Here is a 19043-nt window from a genome sequence, read left to right on the forward strand (position 1 = left end):
CTGCTTTGTGTTGTTCGTGGCCAGTTGAGGAGTGCTACGATGTTCTTGGGAGAAGATACCTGTAGCCTAGGGTAGGCATGAAGGGTTTCATTGTGGGGAGTGGTCTAATTGGATCTTTAAAGGAAAGCACAGAATTAAACCAGAAAGGAGAGGAAGGATGTTCCAGGGAGGGGCATAGAAACTGGACTGAGCAGCAATGAGTGGAGAGGCAGGAGTTATAAATACATTTGAATTTCATACTGGCGGCATGTTGGGCTTTCTATCAGCCTATCCATTTCCAAAAGGATTTGCATTTGTTTCTCAGAAAAATCCTTAATGCAGGGCGCCTGGGGTGGCTCAGTTGGTTAAGCACCTGACTCTTGATCTTGGCTCAGGTCGTGGTCGCATGGTTCGTGGGTTAGAGCCTGGCATGGGGCTCTGCAGTAATGATGCAGAGCCTGCTTGGGATTCTGTCTCTCCTCCCCGCCCTTCGCCTACTTGTGCTCTATCTCAAAATAAATAAACTTTGAAAAAGGAGAAAGAAAAATCCTTAACAAGACCAAATGAAAACCAAAACACACTAAGGCAGTGAAAAGATGACAACATGATGGAAAATAAGTATAGAAGATGGAGAAAACTTTGTATAGCCCCCCCTTTTTTTTTTTTTAATTATTTATTTCTGAGAGACAGAGCATGAGCAGGGGAGGGGCAGAGAGAGAGGAGAAACAGAATCTGAAGCACACTCCAGGCTCTGAGTCATCAGCACTGAGCCAGACGCAGGGCTCAAACTCCCAAACTGCGAGATCATGACCTGAGCCGAAGTTGGACGCTTAACCTACTGAGCCCTTTTTCTTAGGAGCCTTCTAGAGTCCTGTTTCTGATGGGAGCTCAGGTGATGTCTAGCTAAGCACCTTTGATGACCTTCATGTGGCAAGAGAATTCATACTAAAGAAAAAGATTAACATCCATCTTGAGCATTTTGAGCTCAAGGTTAGACTGCCAGGTTGGACAATAGGAAGTCATTGAGGAATGACATGCCAAAGAGCATTTGGGGGCAGATCCTTCTGGCAGTGATGTGTAAGGGGGTTGATAGGAGATTGGAGGCATAGAGAGCAACCAAGAGTGTAGACAGAACCCTGACTTCAAGGTGAGCAGTAGGAATGGAAAGGAAGGAGTTTTATTTCAGAGCTACCATAAAAAGTCAGAAAATACCTTGATGAGAACAGAAATGTGAGGGGAAGTCAAGGGTAATACCCAGGCGGTGCTTTCCAGATAGCCTAACAGATAAGAATTCCCACAGAAACTTGTTTCAAATGGGGATTCTAGGTCCCCTCTCTTTACGGGAAAAAAAAAAGATTCTGATTCCACAAGAACAGAATCTGGAATCTGTCTTTAAAAGACAAGCGAATTCAGAGGAAAGCTGGCTCTATCCTCAAGAAATATTCATAAAGGGGTTTTAAATTTTAGTTTTGTAAATTCTGTTTTATTATGGTAGTAACACTTAACATGACGTCTATTCTCAACCAGTTTTTAAGGATACAGTTCATTATCGTTGACTATAGGTCCAGAGTCATACACTCTAGGGCTTATTCCTCTTGCTTAACTGAAACTTCTGCTTTTTGATGAGTGACTCCCCGTCTCCTCCTCTCCCCTGCTGCTGGCAACCGTCATTCTACTCTTTGATTCTATGAACTTTGACTATTGTTAGATAACTATTGGAATTATTTGGTATTTGTCTTTCTGCGACTGGCTTATGTGACTTCATGTCCTCATGGTTGGCTCATGTTATCACATGAATTCTTCAAAAAGAATTTCCTTTTTAAAAGCTGAATAAGGCTCCCTTGTACATATATGCCACCGTGTCATCAGTTCTGCCAACGATCATTTAGGTTGTTTCCATGTCTTCGCTCTGGTGCATGGTGTTGCCAGGAACACGGGAGGGCTAATGTTGCCAAGGTCCTTGTTTCAGTTCTTTTTTTTTTTTTTAAACGTTTATTTATTTGTGAGAGAGAGACAGACAAAACGTGAGCAGGGGAGGGGCAGAGAGAGAGGGAGGCACAGAATCCAAAGCAGGTTCCAGGCTCTGAGTGAAGTGTCTCCTTGTGGTTTTGGTTTGCATTTCCCTGACCGGTAGTGGTGTTGAGCATTTTCCCATATACCTATTTGTGTGTCTTCTTTGGAGAAAGGTCTATTCAAGTCCTTAGCCCCCTTTTAAAATCAGGTTATTAGTTGCTTTTGCTATTGACTTGCAGGACATTACTCCTAAGTTTTCAAATCCCAGAGACTGGGAGGGCCCTCCACCTGCAGAAGCGAAAAGGTCAGGAGAGAGGGGCCAACTGAGGAAAGACACGTGGTGCATCCTATTATCCTGGCTTCCAGTTTGGGGAGAGAGGAATAGCATTTCCGTCTCTCCACCTTTCCCTCCAGGCAAGCAGAAGGTTGGTTGTAGGTGGAGAGGCAAAGAAGGCGATGTAGCCATTTTGGATTTTAAGGATTTGTTTCTTTTTTTTATTTTTCATCAATATTTTTCATTTCATTTTTCACAACAACAGAGTTGGGTGTAGGGTTCCCCAGGAGCACAAGAGAGATGGATGGGTCCCTCCGGGGTGGGTAGAAGGGAGAAGGCTGCGTCCAGCAAATGAAGGGTGAGGAAAGGGGGCACACACTCATACACTGGGCACAGGAGAGGGCAGTCCTTTGAGCACAGACACCAAAGAGTTAAACAGTCCCCACCTGGGTCAGTGTTACAAAATGGGGGGAGCGACTATAGGGTGAGGGCACCGGACGCAGCGCGAGGAAGGTGAATTTGGATTTTTTGTTGTTGTTTTCACTTTTTTTTTCCTTTTCACTTGTTTTTTTTTGTTAACATTTTACAAACAGCTAAAAACTACAACACATCACAGCTACAGTGGAGGGCAGTTGGGCACCAAAGAAAGCAGCCACACAGAGTGGGGTGGGGCAAGGGTAGCTTAACCTATGGGGGGTTCCGTGTAGAAAGGGTGAGATGGGGAAACTGAGGCTTCTGGTCCCACACTAGGGGTCCCCGGCTTATTGCCCAACCTCTTCCCACTAGAGAGGCGTTGCTGGGAGGGCCCCTGACTCCTGCCCCCACCCCAGCCCCTTGTGCTTTTTGATCTGCTGGTTTGACCATATGCCTGGTTTCTTTCCCTCCACTGCTACCCTGCGTGTGAGGGGACAGGCTGGGAGGGGGGGTGGCAGCTGTGCTTTCCCGGTCTGTGCTATAGTGGGTGGAGCCTCTCGCTCCAGGGGCCTGTGCTTCTTGAGAGGAGGGGATGTGATGGACCTTGTCGGGTGCCCTCAGGTCTCTCTGGACTGTGGGACTTTTATCCTAGCCTGGCCTGGGGCGCCTCCCTCCCAGACCTGGCACAGAAATAAGGTTAGGGGCGGTACTGTGGGAGGCAGGGTAGTGTGTGTGTCCACTGAGATTACCCTTGGCTGTATCTTAGGACAGTACAGTGACCCCCTGCCCCATGGCACATACACACACACACATAAGTGTTCCACATGCACTCACACACACAGGCCTGCTGAGCTGCCTCGGAACTTAATGTATAAGTAAATAAGGATCAGAACGCTAATTTCATAAAATTCAGGCTTCTTACTTCTAGCCCAAATTGAGGGGGAAGTGGAGGCCAGGGGGCTGAGGTTTATTGCTACTCCCCCAGCATCCAACTGGTGTGAGAGGGCGCCCGTGGCCCTTCCAGCTCTTAAGTTCTTTTGGTCCATGGACGACACCAAGCCCCAGACCCCGGCACAACCACAGGCCCATGGTTTCACCAGAGCATAGGTGGAGGGAATGGGGGAAGGGCGGGAAGCCTGTGCTGGGGCCCCTCACTAACACTGGGGGAGAAGGGTGTGCACGTCGGGGGGGTAGAGCTGCATCCCGAAACTGGGATGAAGGGGCCTTCCCTGTATCCCTGCCCACGGGGTCACACACATGCACACGCGCGCACACACGGCGAAGACACTGAACATGGGCGAGTGGGGAGTGGGGGCTCTGGGGCCAGGGCGGCAGGGCAGGGAGGGAGGAGAAGGGGCTGTCGGTCTCACAGTGTGCCTGCCACCCACAGCGCCCTGAGACCCTGTCACTGCAGCACCTGCCCCCGCGTCTCGGGCAGCTTCAGGGCCAGAGAGCTGCCGAGGGCAAGGGCAGCCGAGGCAAAGAGGATGGGGGCGGCCTTGGTGATCCCCACGAAGGACGTGAAGATGCTGATCCCCAGCACGGCTGCCAGCTTACAGAGGGCGTTCAGGAAGCCGAAGGCGGTGGTCCTGCTCGGCCGGAGGGGGGTGGGTCCATGCGGTGCAGAGGCAAGGAGGATTTGCGGGGGACAGGTGAGCGGGTGGGAAAAGTGAAGGAGAGACCGCAGGCCGTGTGCAGAAGGGAGATGACGACGGACAGAAAGATCAGAGAGGTGCGGGATGTACATGGGGGAATACAGACGGGGAGGTATAGGGAAAAGAAGACCAAAACATTAGGTGGATAGTTAAGACTTCAAGGAGTGAATACAAAATCTAGAAGCTCTTGGAGGGGAAACTCAATGGGGATATGTAGCCTTTTAACCCCGCAGATGGTTTCCCACTCAGCCTGCTTCCTCACCCCACTTTCCCGCCACCGCAGAGACCCTAAACCGGCTGCCCTGCCCCCACGACACTCCAGCTACCTCTTGTCTGAGGGGTAGAGTTCAACAGTCAGCACGTCCAGCGCGTTCCAGGATGCAATGCTGACCCCCCCAAAAAGGCAGAGCAGAGCGATCATGGCTGACTCGCTGTTCCCAAAAGACAGGAAGAAGCAGGAGACACAGGACATCACGCTGGAGCCGGCTAGAGCCAGGAGAGGAGGGAGCGGCTTGAACCCAGGCAGGTGGTGCCCACCCACAACCCGCCCTGTGCCGTCAACTAGGTGAGCGGAGCCCTGGAGGAGATTCTTCTAACCAGAGTACTCAAAAGGAAGGCTCTTCGCTCCTCCCCAGCCTGCCTTAGAACTGTATTTTTATGAATAATAGCCATAACCACCTCCTCAACGACAGCTATGGGCCAAGCAGCTTGACGCTTTACATGCATTGATCTAATAGGTCAACCCGGCGAGGGAGGTACTGGCCTCACCCCCACTTTGCAGATGACACAACTGGGCTCATCAAGTAACTTGCCCAAGGTCAGAAGTGAGCTGAGGTTCAGAACCCATAACCTCGAAGCCTGTGCATTGCTGTGCTGCCTACCTCCTTTCCCCCTCAGAGAAGCTTCCGTACGGGCCCCATCCCCCCATCTTGCAGCCAAGACCTAAGCGGAAGACAGGAGAGAACCTTCTCTAGCTGAGCTCCTCCTTCTCAATAAGGTAAGAAGCCTGTTGACAGCCTGGCCCTGCTCCCCAGGGCCCCCATTCGTGCTGACCCACCACCACCCACCCGCCCCCTTACCAAGCATCCGGAGCCGGCCAATCTTGTCCATGAGCAGGGCAGACACGATATTCCCAGGGAGTACAGCCAGCGTCCCCAGGAAACTGACAAAGTACACCATGTAGGCGCCTTCGCCAGTCCCGGTCACATCCAGGGGGCAGCCCTCCTTGTTGTGCAGGAACGTGCTGTTCACCAGACGGCTGTTCACGAACTTGTACTCAAACAGGTCTGCGGGCAAAGACCAAGGTAGGCAGGCAGTCTCGGCAAATGGGAGACAGAGGCTACGCCTCGGGGCTCTGCCTTTGGGGGATTTGTTGGAGGCCGGGGGGAGGGTGGGGGGAGGCTCCCAAAATTGCTCAGGGCCTTCACTGCAAAACGTCAAATCCTATCACCATAGGAACTAGAAATCTTTACAGCAGAAAATGACCACAGTCTATGAAACGAAACAGTGGGACTGGCTGTTTCCAAGCTTTCTCGTTAATAATCTTCACTTCTTAGTCATTCTTTTTGTCTGTCCTCGCTGACTATAAGCAGCAGTACCATGGGTTTAGGAGAAATCACTAAGTAAAGTATTAAAAATCATTAAAAGATCCTTCCCGTTATGTTTCCCTGCAAGTCAGGAAAAACTCACCAGGTGCTCCCTTAGAGGCAGGGCCTCAGTCTAGGTGGCGAAGCATTTTGGGTGCATGTCGTTTGAGAATCACTGTTTTAAAGACTGGACTAATGCGTTGATTCCCAGCCTTTTACCCACCAAATAGTCCTTTCATTGTTTTTTTTTTCCCCCTAAATACCCTGTTTGAATGAGTTTTGCCCTCTTCAAAAGTACACCGATAACAACACGGATTTGCTTTAATTCTAGCTCAAAGGTAAGGAAACGATGTTTTTGCCAGATATGCTTAAAGCCATGACAGAAACCTGTTCAGTTTCCATTCGGTTTCTGGAATTATTGGTGGCAGCTAAGAGTCCCCCACACCACCTTCCTACAGGGCCCCAGAGAGCTCAGCGGGTGAACCCCGAATAGGGAGTGAGGAACATTCCTTCTCCCCTCTTCAAGGTCCCCTCAACCCTTTGGTCCGACAGGCCCCAGCCTCAGTGCCTTACCGGTGTTATAGAACACAGTGTTGATGAATGTGCAGTTGCGGAAAAACGTGTTGCTCGAAGTGACATCCTCGAAATAACACTCCTCAAACAGGGAGTCTTCAAAGGACACTGACTTCAGACGGAGCCCAATGAACCTGCAAGGCCAGGACACTGAGAAGCACTTCCCCCTCATCTTCATACCCTCCCCCAAGACTCACTCCCTTGGAATCGAGGAGGAACCGCGGATATTTACTCCCACACACCCTGTCTCCGAACTCCCAGACTCACAAAAGAGGCAAGGGGTAGAAGGGACAGGGAAGAAGTGGAATGTAAAGGCCCCCACATACTTGTCATTGAAGTACTGCCCCCCTCTGTGGATCTGATTCTCCAGGGTGAAGTTAAAGGTCACATGCTCTACATGCTCCCCGAAGAATAGTTTGGTGCGGGCTTTGTAGTCCACCGCCTGCAGATGGCGGATCATGTCGGGAAACCAGACGGTCAGGCCGTAGTAGCTGAAGAGGCAAGCGCGATTGAATCAGCCAGGGCTCGGGGTTAGGACCGAAGGGTCCAGAACGAGGGGGTGGAAAGTCAGGACCTTGCCTCTCCAGTCTCACCCCTCACCACTCCTCCCTTCACCGAGGTCTGGGGTGACTGTTGGTCTGGGGGACTTCAGGTTCTTGTGCCCACCTACCATACCCACTCATCTCCCGGCCATTTGCTCCCCCGATGGCCCCACCTAGCCTCCCCGGCGCCCCAGCCCACCCCAGCCTGTGTAACCTCCATCCGTCCTGCAGGACGTACAGCCCACTGCCCCCACACAGCCCCTCACCTGAATGACATGGTGAACCACACACCCATCATCATCAGAGTGATGCGGCGATATTCCGGACCAAAACAGGAGAGGAAATTCCCCCAAACCTGGGTGGAACGAAAGAAAGTCAGCTGGCGGCTGCACTGACTCCCAACACTCCCAGCCCAAGCCCCTCATGTTCTTCCTTTACCCCTTCCCTTCAGTTCACCCGTCACCCCCCAACACACACAGGCTCACGCCCTGCCTGAGTCCCCGCCTCTCCCGTTCCCTCCTCTCTCTCCACCACGCCATCCTTCATTACCTGGCCCCCCAGGCTCAGGGCCCGGACCCCCCAGCGCTGGTACCAGGTCCCTGTGTCTGACTGGATCTCAATCAACTCATCCTCCTGGTGAATTGTCTTAATGTGGGTTACCTGGGGTCAGAGAAGGGGTTAGCAGTCACATAGTCTGTGTTTCCCAGCCCCATCCGGGTGCCTCAGTTTCAAACCAGTAGCCAAATGGGGGCAGGGTGTGGATGCGATGCCCTGAGAGAGGTCATTGAGGGAGAATGTGGTCGGGGATGCGGGGAAGGCAGGGGCTGGGTGGGGCTGGGCTGCAGGGCCTGGGAGGATGGAGGGGAGGGGCTCTGGCTCACCGAGAAGACTCGCTCAGGGTGTCCCTTAGCCCGCATGTTGGTGTCATGAACCTGCTTCAGCACCATCCAGGCCTCGTCGTGCTTCCCGTTCTAGAGCCACAGACACAATTCCCACCGCCAGGTCAGCTCCTCCCTGACCCGGGGCAACAGACCCCCTTCCTCCAGTGTGGCTTCTGCAGTCACAGGACACAAAAAGGCTCCCACCCCTGCCTCCCACCCACGGGCGCGTGCATCAACCCACAAGGAAAGAGCCCCAAGTAGGCGTTCGGCAAAGTCTAATTAGACTTGGGCAACCATACGGGGAGTCTGGGAGACAGATACAACTACAGGTCCTAGGGACCCCCTGGTCCAATGGAAAGGGAAGAACTGAAGACAAGGGAATTGCTGATGAGGGGCAGGCAGGTTGTCAGTAGGGGCAGCATCCTAACGCTGCTGGACCAAGATCCACTTGCAGGGGGGAGAAGTAGAGGGTGGGAACTTCTCCTGAGCGATAAAGTCGGGGGCAGGGCGCCTGCCTGCACGATCTCTGGCCACCCATGGTGGGCAGGTACCCTAGCTCCTCCACCCACACAGCCCCTCTGTAGGTGTGTTATAAGATGAAGGAAGCAACATAAAGTCCCCAGGAGTATGGGCCCCATGAGGGTCCCACAGATCAAACCCACCGCTAGCGTTTGAACACCGAGCCCCCTGACGCCCCTCCCCCCACCTAGCCCCAAACACCCTTCCTCCCCAGGAGCGGCCCCCCGGCCCCCGCAGGCCAGGCACGGGTGTCAGAGCCCGTGGCCCCCTCCCCCCACCTAGCCCCAACCCTATTCACCTCCAGGAAGAAGCGGGGGCTCTCAGGCTGTGTGGTCAGAGCCCCGATGGCAAACACAGAAGGGAAGGCGCAGACGAGGACAAAAACCCTCCAGCTGTGGAACTGGTAAGCGGACCCCATCTGAAAGCTCCACCCTGGCAGGGACAGTCACAGCATCAGCAGAAAGGCCAGTGGCTGGGGGCTCCCACTGCCAAGGCACCCGGGAAAAGAGGGGGAGAGTCTGGGGTGCGCTCCCCGGGGACTGCTCACCGTAGTGGGGGATGATGGCCCAGGCCATGGCCGCTGCATACACTCCACCAATCATCCAAAACATGCAGAGCCAGCTCAAGTGCTCCCCGCGCTTCTCCTGGGCCAGAAACTCCGAGAAGTAGGAGAAGACAATGGGGATGGACCCTCCGATCCTGGAGGGCATGGTAAGAATTCAGCATTGGAAAATGGCCCTATCTCCGATCCCCTGCCCCAGGGCTCGGGGTCCCCAAGTGCCTTTCATCTTCCTAGTCCTCATCAAAGAGACTTCTTCTCACACAGTGCCCTATACGCTCCCTCACCACCAGCCATTCGGCACCCATCCTCGGGACCCTGGGAAACAGCCAGGGAGGTCCGAGGCAAAGGGAAGGAACAAACGCTGAATCTTGACAGTGATACTGAGTGTCAGGAGAGGGAAGCTGATGACGGAAAAGCGGGGAAATCCCCGCAGGAAAAAGCTAGGCAGAGAGGTGTCTGGGAGCAGGCATGTGCGAGCAGGCCGGAAAAGAGCTGGCAGACAGCAAAGAATGCATGCAGGTGGCTCAGGGGGTGTGGGGGTGTGGCGGTCCACGCTCCAGATTTCTGGCAGTGGCGCGTGTTAACGGCAAGGTCTGTTGTCAAATGCAGGAAAGATGGCAACTCGGAAGGGTTCACAGGCACCCAGGGGTGAGGCTGAGACCCACCAGGCCTCTTCATGGAGCCAGGCTCAGAATGGAACTGGAGGGTGGGGTGGAGGACTCAGGAGTGGACGAGACATGGAATGGTGTTCTGGACAGGCGGTAGATGGGTCCAGGACAGGGGGTAGCAGGCCTGAAGATGGTAGGAGAAAGGAATTCGTTCATTCGGTGCATACATATTTGAGATGCATCTGGTGGGCCTGGCACCGTGCTGGGTTCTAGAAATCTAACAGTGACACGGGCACGGTCCTCCTTCACGCGTGCCTCCTGGGACTTAGGAGGTGGCCACTTACCCAACCCCAGAAAGGAGGCGGCAGAAGAGGAAAGTGCCATAACCCTGGACGAAAGATGAGAAAAAGGCGAAGATGCTGTTGACTGAGAGCGAGATGAGCAGACATTGCCTCCGACCCAGCCGATCAGCCAGACCTCCCCAGAGAAAGGCTCCCACCATCATGCCCAGGTAGACTATGAGGCCTGCAGGGAGGGAAACAGACAGCAGAGGTGTGAGCAGACACGCTTCCATCCTCTCACTTTTGGGGCATTAAATGAGCTAGAACTGCAGCAGAATGGATTGAGGAAGACTTCTAGAATAGGTAAGTCAACCCAGAGGTGAGAGCAAGTGAGAGTTCCGTCTTTGCTCACGGAGCATCATCGCTGCAGACTAGGGGTTCAAAGGCAGGAATGCAGACAGACATGGGGGACCCCCAGAATTCTTTGTCTCCTTCTCGCTCTCTTGCTTGCTGTTACCTCTCACTGTGTCTCTGTCTCCCTGTCCCTGTCTGTCTGTCTGTCTCTCTTTCTCTCTCTCACACACACATACCACCCCCATCTCTGGCTTGCCTAGATGGAGGAATGGATTTGCCCCAATTCCCAGACTTTCCCAGGGGCCCCTCTCCCCTTCCTGCCTTGACGTCCTCAAAGCAGCAGGAAACATCTCATGCGCGCCTGGAAGAGCAGCTCCGTTCCTTCAGTCCCCCCACAAAATCCCGCACACAGAACCCGTGCTTTACTCCTCCCAGCTCCAATGCTTCTGGTCCTGAGACTCTCCTGTTCTTATTTCCTTCCTACATTCAGAGCTAGAATGGTCCTAAGAATCATCTACTCTGAACTCTGCATTTTTACCCACCCTTCAGCCAAGCACCAACCAGTGGGGATCTCCCCACTCCTCATGGAGACGTGGGGGCAGTGCAAGACCAAGCGATCCTTTGTGGGTGAGTGCAGGCGGTTTCCTCCCCCAGGGTCCACACCAGGAAGAGCCACGAGAGACCACTTACTGGCCCTCGAACCTCCCAAGCCTTGCCAAGAGCAAGCGTGGCCAGTTTCTCTGGCTGAAGGCAGGCCTGGGATTCCCCGATGCCCACCCCGCTAAACTGACTCCTCATTTAAACCAGGGAGTCTGGAGACTGACTTCTTATTTCCCCAGTCAGGGAAAAGGGGCGAGATGACAGAAGGGAAGTCTCGGAAGAAACACCCAACAGGGGCCCCTCCCACCATGGCGACCGCCTGCAAAACTGATGGAGCAGACCACCCCCGGGCCACTGCCCTTCCCCAAGCCTCTCTTGCACGAACCACCTCACTGTGACTGAACCCCAAGAGGAGGGTTCGTGAAGGATGAGCACGTAGAGGAACTCCACGCCCTTTGGGGACATCTTGGGATCGGGGTCCCAGGGAGCCCGGCAGCAAGGACAGGGGTTCACGGGAGCAGAGTTTGGGGCGGGGCAGGGCTAGAGGGCCCCCCCGAGTGTGGCTTACCTAGCATGCCTTTGTTGGAGTCCGACAGGCACATGTCTTTCTCGGCGCTCGGCAGCACAAAGCCCACCACGAAGACCTCGACCCCGTCGGCCATCAGCGCCAGGCCGAGCACGAAATAGAGCGTCCACTGGAAACGGCCGTGGCCGCACTCCCGTAGGATGGCCTCATACTGCTGAGCCAGTTCTTCCCGTTCTTTCCGACGCTGCGCCTCCCCTCGGCCACCGGGGGGGCCCTCCCCATCGCCCACCCCCCCCCTCACTCCAGCCAGGGGAGCCCCATCCGCCATCCGCTCGCCCTTGCCCCCAGACTCGGCCCTGGGGATGCCCTGATATTCCCCCTCGTAGATCTCGTCATCCTCGTCATGGCCTTCGGTGGCATCACTCGAAGCACCGCCTTCTTCCTCATCCTGAGCCCCCTCCCCCCGGTAATAGCCATCGGCAGGGGCAGGGAAGTCATCATCGTCCTCCTCCTCCTCGAAGCGGGAGTAGGATCTGCGGGAATATTCGTCCTGGACTCTGTCCAGGCCCTTTACCACCTTCTTGGCCGCGTGCTTCTTGACTTCCTTGGCAATGTCTTTGGCCCCACGGATGAACGCTGCCCGGTCTCTGAAGCCTTCTTCCATGATGGCTCTTTGGGAATGCTTCGCTAGACCTCCTCCACTCCCTGCTTCTTATTTGGATTTTGCTCAAGGACTTTTGAAGTCAGAAAGACTCCTTCCCCCAGTTACTTAGATGGAGTGTGGCCACGTATCTCTGGACACAGAATAGGAGACAATGAGACGTGGCCAGTGAGTGTGTAGGAGGGGAAAGGAGGGAGAGGAGTTCTGGCCAGTTCAGTTGGATACATGGGTAGGGGAGAGGGGGAAGAGGGGACTGGGAATGGGGGTGGGAGCCAGGCTGTGGGAGCTAAGCTGGAGAGCCAGGATCACTCAGGAAAGGCCGCCTACTTCCCTTCAAGAAGCCTCTTGAGATCTAGAAAATATAAGAGGGGGAGAAAAGGAGGTGGTGAGGCCTAAAATGGTAGAGAAGGCCAATGCGGAGCTTCCATCAACCCAGAGCCCCACTGAGGCTATGTGACCTGGATGGTCTCCTTGCTTCAAGCCTGTACTCGGTTAAAAAGGGAAGACTACCTGGGCCAACTGTGGATCATTCCACATAAACCTCCTCACTTTGACCTTGGAATTCAAGCCTATGAGATTTGCTCCAGAGTCGCGCTCACCTACCTAGAGCCCTCCTTCTGCTCCCCTGCCCCGCATTAAGATCAGACCCCCAAACTGCGAAGAACAAACCAGGAAATATGAAAAACCGTAATTCTCTGATCTAGCCTGGTAGGCTTTCTTACTTGGGGCTGGGCTTGGGGAGAATGTGTAGAAGCAGGATCAAGGCCTCCAGCCTATTGACCTCAGTCCAATGACGGCCTCTCCGGTGGGGCTCTCGGGGTCCTTCCCTCAGGTTCCCACAAGGAAGGGTTTTCTCGGTGGGTGAAAATTCGTGTCCAGGGTCAGACAGACTTGGGTTTGACTCCTTGCTTCGTTTGGCACTTCCTAGCTAAGTGACCTTGGCCGTGTCTCTGAACATCCAGGCCTCGGTTTCCTCTTATTTAAGAAGGGGAAAGTAAGGATTAAGTGACATCGTGTGTGTAACTCCTTACCATGGTACCTGGCACATAAAAAGTGATCAAGAAACGTTGGTTATTCCTCTCCGTGATGATAATCATACAATGCGATCTCCTCTAGTCCCTCACAAGATCCCAGACCAAAAGCCACCTCTCGACGCTCATGACGATAAGGAGCAGAAAGGGATACTGGCAAGGAGAACGCTGGCTCGGTGCAAAGCACATGACAGATATGTGACCTAAGTTGAAATCCCGACCCTGCCAGTCACTTGCCAACGGCTCTTGGGCAGATCATTTAATTTCCCTAAACCTTGGTGTCCTTGTGTTTAAACTGGGGATATTAAACTTTATTCTTCCGAGCCCACAAGAGAATTCAACCTCACAGCAGATAGGCTATAAATAAGTGTCCTTCCTTCTTATTAGACTGAAAAACTGTGAGAGAAACAGGAAGCAGCAAGGGAAGAGCAGGGAGTCATTCTCAGATATCCTCCCAAAACAAGAGTCCCCAGGCCTCCTGTGTTCAAATTAATTCCAGCAGATGGGCCCACACCGTCTCCCTCCAGACAAAGAAGGGAAGACTCAAAAACAAGGGAAACCTGGAACCGAGGTCATGGAGAAGAGGTGATGTCTGGCTGCTGCCACCTTCTTTCAGGACATCACCCACGAGCCCCTTCCCTGGTGGGGGCGGGAATAGAAATGGCCGATCGAATACATACTTCTCCAGTATGGGGGGCTAAGGCCTATAGCTGCACCTCCTTTCTCCAGGGCCTTCCTTCCTAATCCCTCTTAATCCTTTCTGCTCCTCCTCCAGGAGTCAAGGAAAAAGGAGCCCACGAATACCGCACTGCGTAGGAGACCAGTATAGAATGAAGGGGGCCTTGGGCCCCCCCAAGACATCCTTCAGAGGGGAAACATAGGAGAACCCCCCTACCTTCCTTCAGAGAAGCAGAAGAAGTAGGACTAGATTCTGATCATAGATCATTCCCCTAAATATATCCTGCCTCCTCTTCCCACCCATCCAGGGCCTTCATTAAATGTCACACGCGCACACGGTAGCCCTGGTGGAAGGGGGTAAGTGACGCGACGTGGCTCACAGAGAAGCGCTGGCAAGCAGGGCCTTGGCCCCTCGGGCCAGATGTAAGCAGTGGACCACGATGACCAAAACCAGTGACCCCTATGTCACCTTCTTTTCTTTATGGTTCAAGGCCGAACCAACCCCTATGCAAGGGAGGAAACGACCCCCCTCACTGCGTGGCCATTTGCTTTCCTCTCCTTTCCTTCCCGTCTAAGGTCTCCCCCCTGCTCCCCAACCCCTGAAGGACACAGTTGGGCCCATCAGGAACCACATCCTGTGTTTATCTACACTGTTTACCCCTGAGAGGTGCGTGGAGGGCAGAGAAGGCTCCCAGAGCCACAGCAGGAGCCGATGTCTCAACAGCCAGCTCCCCCAGGGCCGATGAGCCCAGGAGGTCAGAAGGGAGAGAAAGAAGACAAATTCTTTGAGTTGGTGAGGAAGTGGTGCTATTTTTAGCCCCCGAAGCAGCACTGGGTGGCTAAGCCTGTGGGAGAGAGATGGGGCTTGGAGAGGTGGAGGTTACAGGAGATAAGATTCAGGGTTACAGGGCCCTTTAAGGTTGGCTGGCTCCACCTGACCGGAAAAAATGTGCCCAGGAGATGTTCCTGCAGAAGGGGGGAGGGGGCTCCTGAGCAAATGCTTCCCTTCTGGACGAAGGCCCCGGATTATAGGAGGGTCCAGAAGCCCCCACCCCCAATCAAAGCCCCGGATTCCCCAGCCCTCCCTAACCCAGGTGACAAGGTCATTAAGAAGCAGTTATCAAAACAGCCACCAAGGGAGAGGTGTGGGCATGTGGAGCAGCCGTCCCTGCCGGGTGACCGAGCCTTAGCCCCCCACCCAGGGCGCCCAGGGCTGCACCTCCCCTCCCTACATCCTACTGCAAGGGTGAGGAAGATGGAGCACTCGCAGTTCTGAGGGGAAAAGAAGACGAAGGTGCCCGCCGAGAAGGCACACAGCAGAGGAACACAGAGAGGCAGGGGCGCGGGGAGAGACCTCCACAAGCAAAGGCATGGAGACCGCCCCCCCCCCCCCGGGCCGGCATTTGCAGCGGCAGCCCCTCAGCACCCCCCACCCCATCTCGCCTCTGCTCTGGCATAACAGGAGCCCCTAGAATTGACCGAGCCCATTCTCCCAGTGCCTCCCCACTCCCCTTAGTCCTGCCTGTGGGCAAGTGCCCACCATCACTCAACGCCCCTTCCCCCCCACCCGGGAGCAACTGCCCAGGTTCCCCCCCCACCCTGACCCCACCCCCCGCCTCTGGCTCTGTGCCCCCACCCCTGGTCGTTTCCCATCCCTCTACCCAGCATTTCCATTCTTCCTTTCCCTTCCCTCCCTCCTTCACCTGCCCTTCCTCCACTGCCCCCCCCCCCCAACCCAAGTGCAGGGAGCAGACTGAGGCAGCATCCATTCTCTGGCCCCAGCCAAGGTCACTTATCATGGGGGTGGGTGCAAGGTGAGGAGGGCATTGGACTTCGAGGGAACCCTACCTCACCTAAACCCTCGCCCCCAATCCTGTCAAAATCTGAGAGCGTCCTGGGGACTTGGCTAAGGTAGAGAAAAACACCCTTACTCCATATATACATTCTGATCGGCACAGCAACTGCATTAAAAGTCCTTTCTGACCACCAGCAGCCCCCTCACCCCTGACGCGGGGACGGTCACCCTCCCCACACGCAAAGCATCGGAGGAGAAAATGGCTGCAAGGCGAGGCGAGGATGCTCCTGCCCCGGGCGGGTGGGGGTAAGAGACTGAGAGCGGGGTCTCACCTGGGCTGGCGCCCCGGGCAAGGCAGTCGCGGGCGAGGGCGGGGGTCCCGGCCGCGGGGCTGGCGGCAGCGGCGACTGCTCCGGGTACCAGGGGAAGCGGCAATGCAGACCTGCCCCCCCCCTCCACACACGCTCCGGCCCCGCCTCCGCCCGCCTCCTCCGTCCCCCCAACCCCCCAGCGCCACCGAGCACCGGGAGAGACCATTGTTGGAGGGGGTGGGGAGCGGCAGAAGAAAAGAGGATGGGGAGGGCCTCGGGGCACCAGGGAGCACCGATGGAGGAGCGGAGGGGACTGTCACGGGCACAGCTGGAGATGCCACACAGCCCTTCCCAGCCCATTCCTAACAACAGATGAAAGGAGCTAAGGCTTGAACAGCGATGTCAGGATGACCGTGGGAAGGCAGGAAGGGAGAGAGGGAAAGGCAGACCCTTTCTCAGCGCCCCAACCCTAGGACGGCAGGACTCAGAATTTCAGGGGTTCTCTCTGCCTCCAAAGCACCCCCCTGCTTCCCTGCCTCCTCTGCTCCCAGCCAGACCTCTTTCCCACAAGCCTCTCCCCAGTCCAGAGGGCTCAGAACCCAAGTTTACCTGGCCATTTTAGAGAAAGCAGGAATAACAAAGTTTTCAATCCTGAACCGTCAGAGGTGAGACCCCCCCCCCCCACCATCCCAGTCGTCCTTTGCCAGCAACAGAAAGTGTCCTGATCCCTTATTTCCAGGGCAGACCTCCCATCCTCCATTCAGTTGGTAGCTGCAGAGGTGAGCAGGGGAAGGAGTGAGAGGGATTTATAGGCCTGACCTCCTTCTATTCATTTGCTCCAGTGGCTCAAAAAGGGACTCCCTCAATGCTCTATCCAATTTCTTTTACTACACACACACACACACACTTCTGCTTCCGGGGCAGGAAGGAGTGAACTGGTTACAGTTCTTTGCTTTGCCCCTGTTCTGGTAACCTGGGTTGGAGATCTAGGACAGCCCATTAGGACAGGACTCTGCTTCAGAGGCGAGGGGCCCCGGGGGGGTTGGGAATATACATACTGGATGTGTCTCTCCCTGGTAGGGAAGGGTCTGGGATATTCTGGATGGTGCGCCGACCAGAGGCTCTGACCTGGGTTCTTGCTTCTATAAGCAAGCCATGAGCTCAAGTTCTCTGCCTCTCTGAACCTCAGTTTTCGCATCTGGAAAATGATGGGCTTGGACTAGAGGCTGCATCAGCTCCCTGAACTTCAGATCCAATCGTGTGTGATTCTACTTTGCCAAACGTAGGGGTTTGGAATTCTGGAATATGCTACGTGAAGAGAGCTCACAGGTGGCGTTCGCGGTGTTGAATTTACCATGGACAGGAATGTCTGTCTAAAAACAAGAAACTCGTTCAAAAGGCAAAGTGTTTATTTCACATCGAAGAATTGCAATTCAGGGCACATAGTTTAGGTTGAAACCCCAAATTGTGTCCCAATTACAAGAAATGGACTCAGGGAGGGGAGGAAAAAGAGGAAAATTAGCTAAGTATTTTAGAAAGAAGTTCATTGGTGCTGATGAGCTGGCCTTGATCTGTACTTCCTTGACTGGTCGGGAGAGGCGGTCACCAGGCGAAAGTTCCCTTTTCTCAGGTTCTTTCAAAGAGGATTTTCTCATCCTGGCATACTAGCGATTTGGCCCAGGTTCAAAGGTTTAGAAATAAGACGTGCAAGGAACTTCCTCTGAGATGGCCGACCTGCCTCGATTTAACAAAATGGCCGTACTTAGGTCACGTCTCACAGGGACATGGGTTTCACAGTCTTCAAAGCTGCCTCCTGGAAAGACCTGCTCGTGCCCACGAAGTTTCCGATTTACTGAAATGTAAAGCCACACCTGGTACGTATTAATTTACCACGAGAAACCTGACTGTCGCTTGGACTCACGTCCAGCACATTCTCTTCTTTAAGCCAAATCAGAATCGGAATGTCAACATATAAATGCACGATGACATAACCGAACAGGAATATTTTTATCTCTAGTGGCATCTGGCCATCCCCAGTAAGGAGCCATGCCAATGGGTTCAGAAAACTCTTCTTGGCTACAGTCCTCCACCCCCATCTCTAGGTACGGACAGCCTTGCCAATCCTTGGGCTACTCTCATTCTGTTGGCTGAAGCACTCTTTCCAGGATAGCGCTTGGGGAGGCTGTGCCTGTGTGGGGCTCAGGGACTCTCCCTTCGCTAGGCTTCCATGGCTGGCCCCTCTTCAGGTTGATACATTCTTTATTTAGATATGTTAATATTTTCAATTAGGTTACAGCGCAGCCTTGCTGGCAGGGAGCTGCATTTTCTCTGTAAGGTGACTTTGCATACTCTCCACATATCCATTACTGGCTAAAATAGAAATCTTAGAATCTTAGAGAGAAAGGCTGCATATGTTTTTCCAGCGGCGAGGAAAGACGTCATCATGTTCCCAGGAACTGCAGACACTTGTACCTCACCAGATACTCCTTCACGGTCCCCTTTGCTGGGTCCATTGACACACAAGTTCCAAGGTGATCAGTCCTGGCCCCTTGTCCCCTTCCACTTACTCTATTCTCACTTGTCACCGCAGGCAGTCCCCTGACTTTCGTCCTGTCTACATGCTGATGATTCCCCCATTTATGTCTCCAGTGCAGACCTGCCTACCAAGCCCACACTCAACATCTCCATTTATGAACTCGGTATCGCCACACGAGTATCTCCTAAGCATCTCAGACGTAACAGCCACAAACAAACTTCAGATCAAAGTCTTCCTCAACACTTCCCCAAGGTGTTCAGGCCGGAAACCTGGCAGTTATCTTCGTTTCCTTTCTTTCTCTGATCCAACCTTGGCAGCCCTACTTCAAAATATGTTCTTAATCTACCACTTGTCCACTACTGTCCCCTAGTCTCAGCCACCATCATCTCTGTCCTTTTTTTTTTTTTTAAATGTTTTATTTATTTCTAGGAGAGAGCGAGAGAGAGCGTGAGCAGGGGAGGGTCAGAGAGAGAGGGAGTCACAGACTGAAACAGGCTCCAGGCTCTGAGCTGGCAGTCAGCACAGAGCCCGACGCGGGGCTCGAACCCACGAACCGCGAGATCATAACCTAAGCGAAAATCGGACGCTTAACCGACTAACCCACCCAGGCGCCCCACTATTTGACAAATTTTTAAGAGACTGAACTATTATATGCAACAGGATA

The 19043-nt window shown here is 54.0% G+C and overlaps 1 protein-coding gene across 1 annotated transcript; it reads right to left on the minus strand.

The window, feature by feature from the left end:
- Positions 1–2821: 2821 nt before the first annotated feature.
- SV2A (synaptic vesicle glycoprotein 2A) lies at positions 2822–15929 on the minus strand. Its single transcript, XM_039246192.1, has 13 exons — positions 15865–15929; positions 11410–12380; positions 9951–10131; positions 8984–9135; positions 8735–8868; positions 7918–8007; positions 7586–7696; positions 7303–7391; positions 6821–6985; positions 6495–6628; positions 5415–5621; positions 4662–4821; positions 2822–4269 (listed from the first exon to the last, which is right to left on the minus strand). Exons 2-13 carry the CDS (start codon positions 12029–12031, stop codon positions 4086–4088), a joined length of 2229 nt encoding a protein of 742 aa, XP_039102123.1. The 5' UTR covers positions 12032–12380; positions 15865–15929; the 3' UTR covers positions 2822–4085.
- Between the last annotated feature and the right edge of the window lie 3114 nt (positions 15930–19043).

The sequence above is a fragment of the Hyaena hyaena genome, unplaced genomic scaffold, assembly GCF_003009895.1.
Source record: "Hyaena hyaena isolate Hyena2069 unplaced genomic scaffold, ASM300989v1 scaffold_284, whole genome shotgun sequence".
NCBI classification, from domain to species: domain Eukaryota; kingdom Metazoa; phylum Chordata; class Mammalia; order Carnivora; family Hyaenidae; genus Hyaena; species Hyaena hyaena.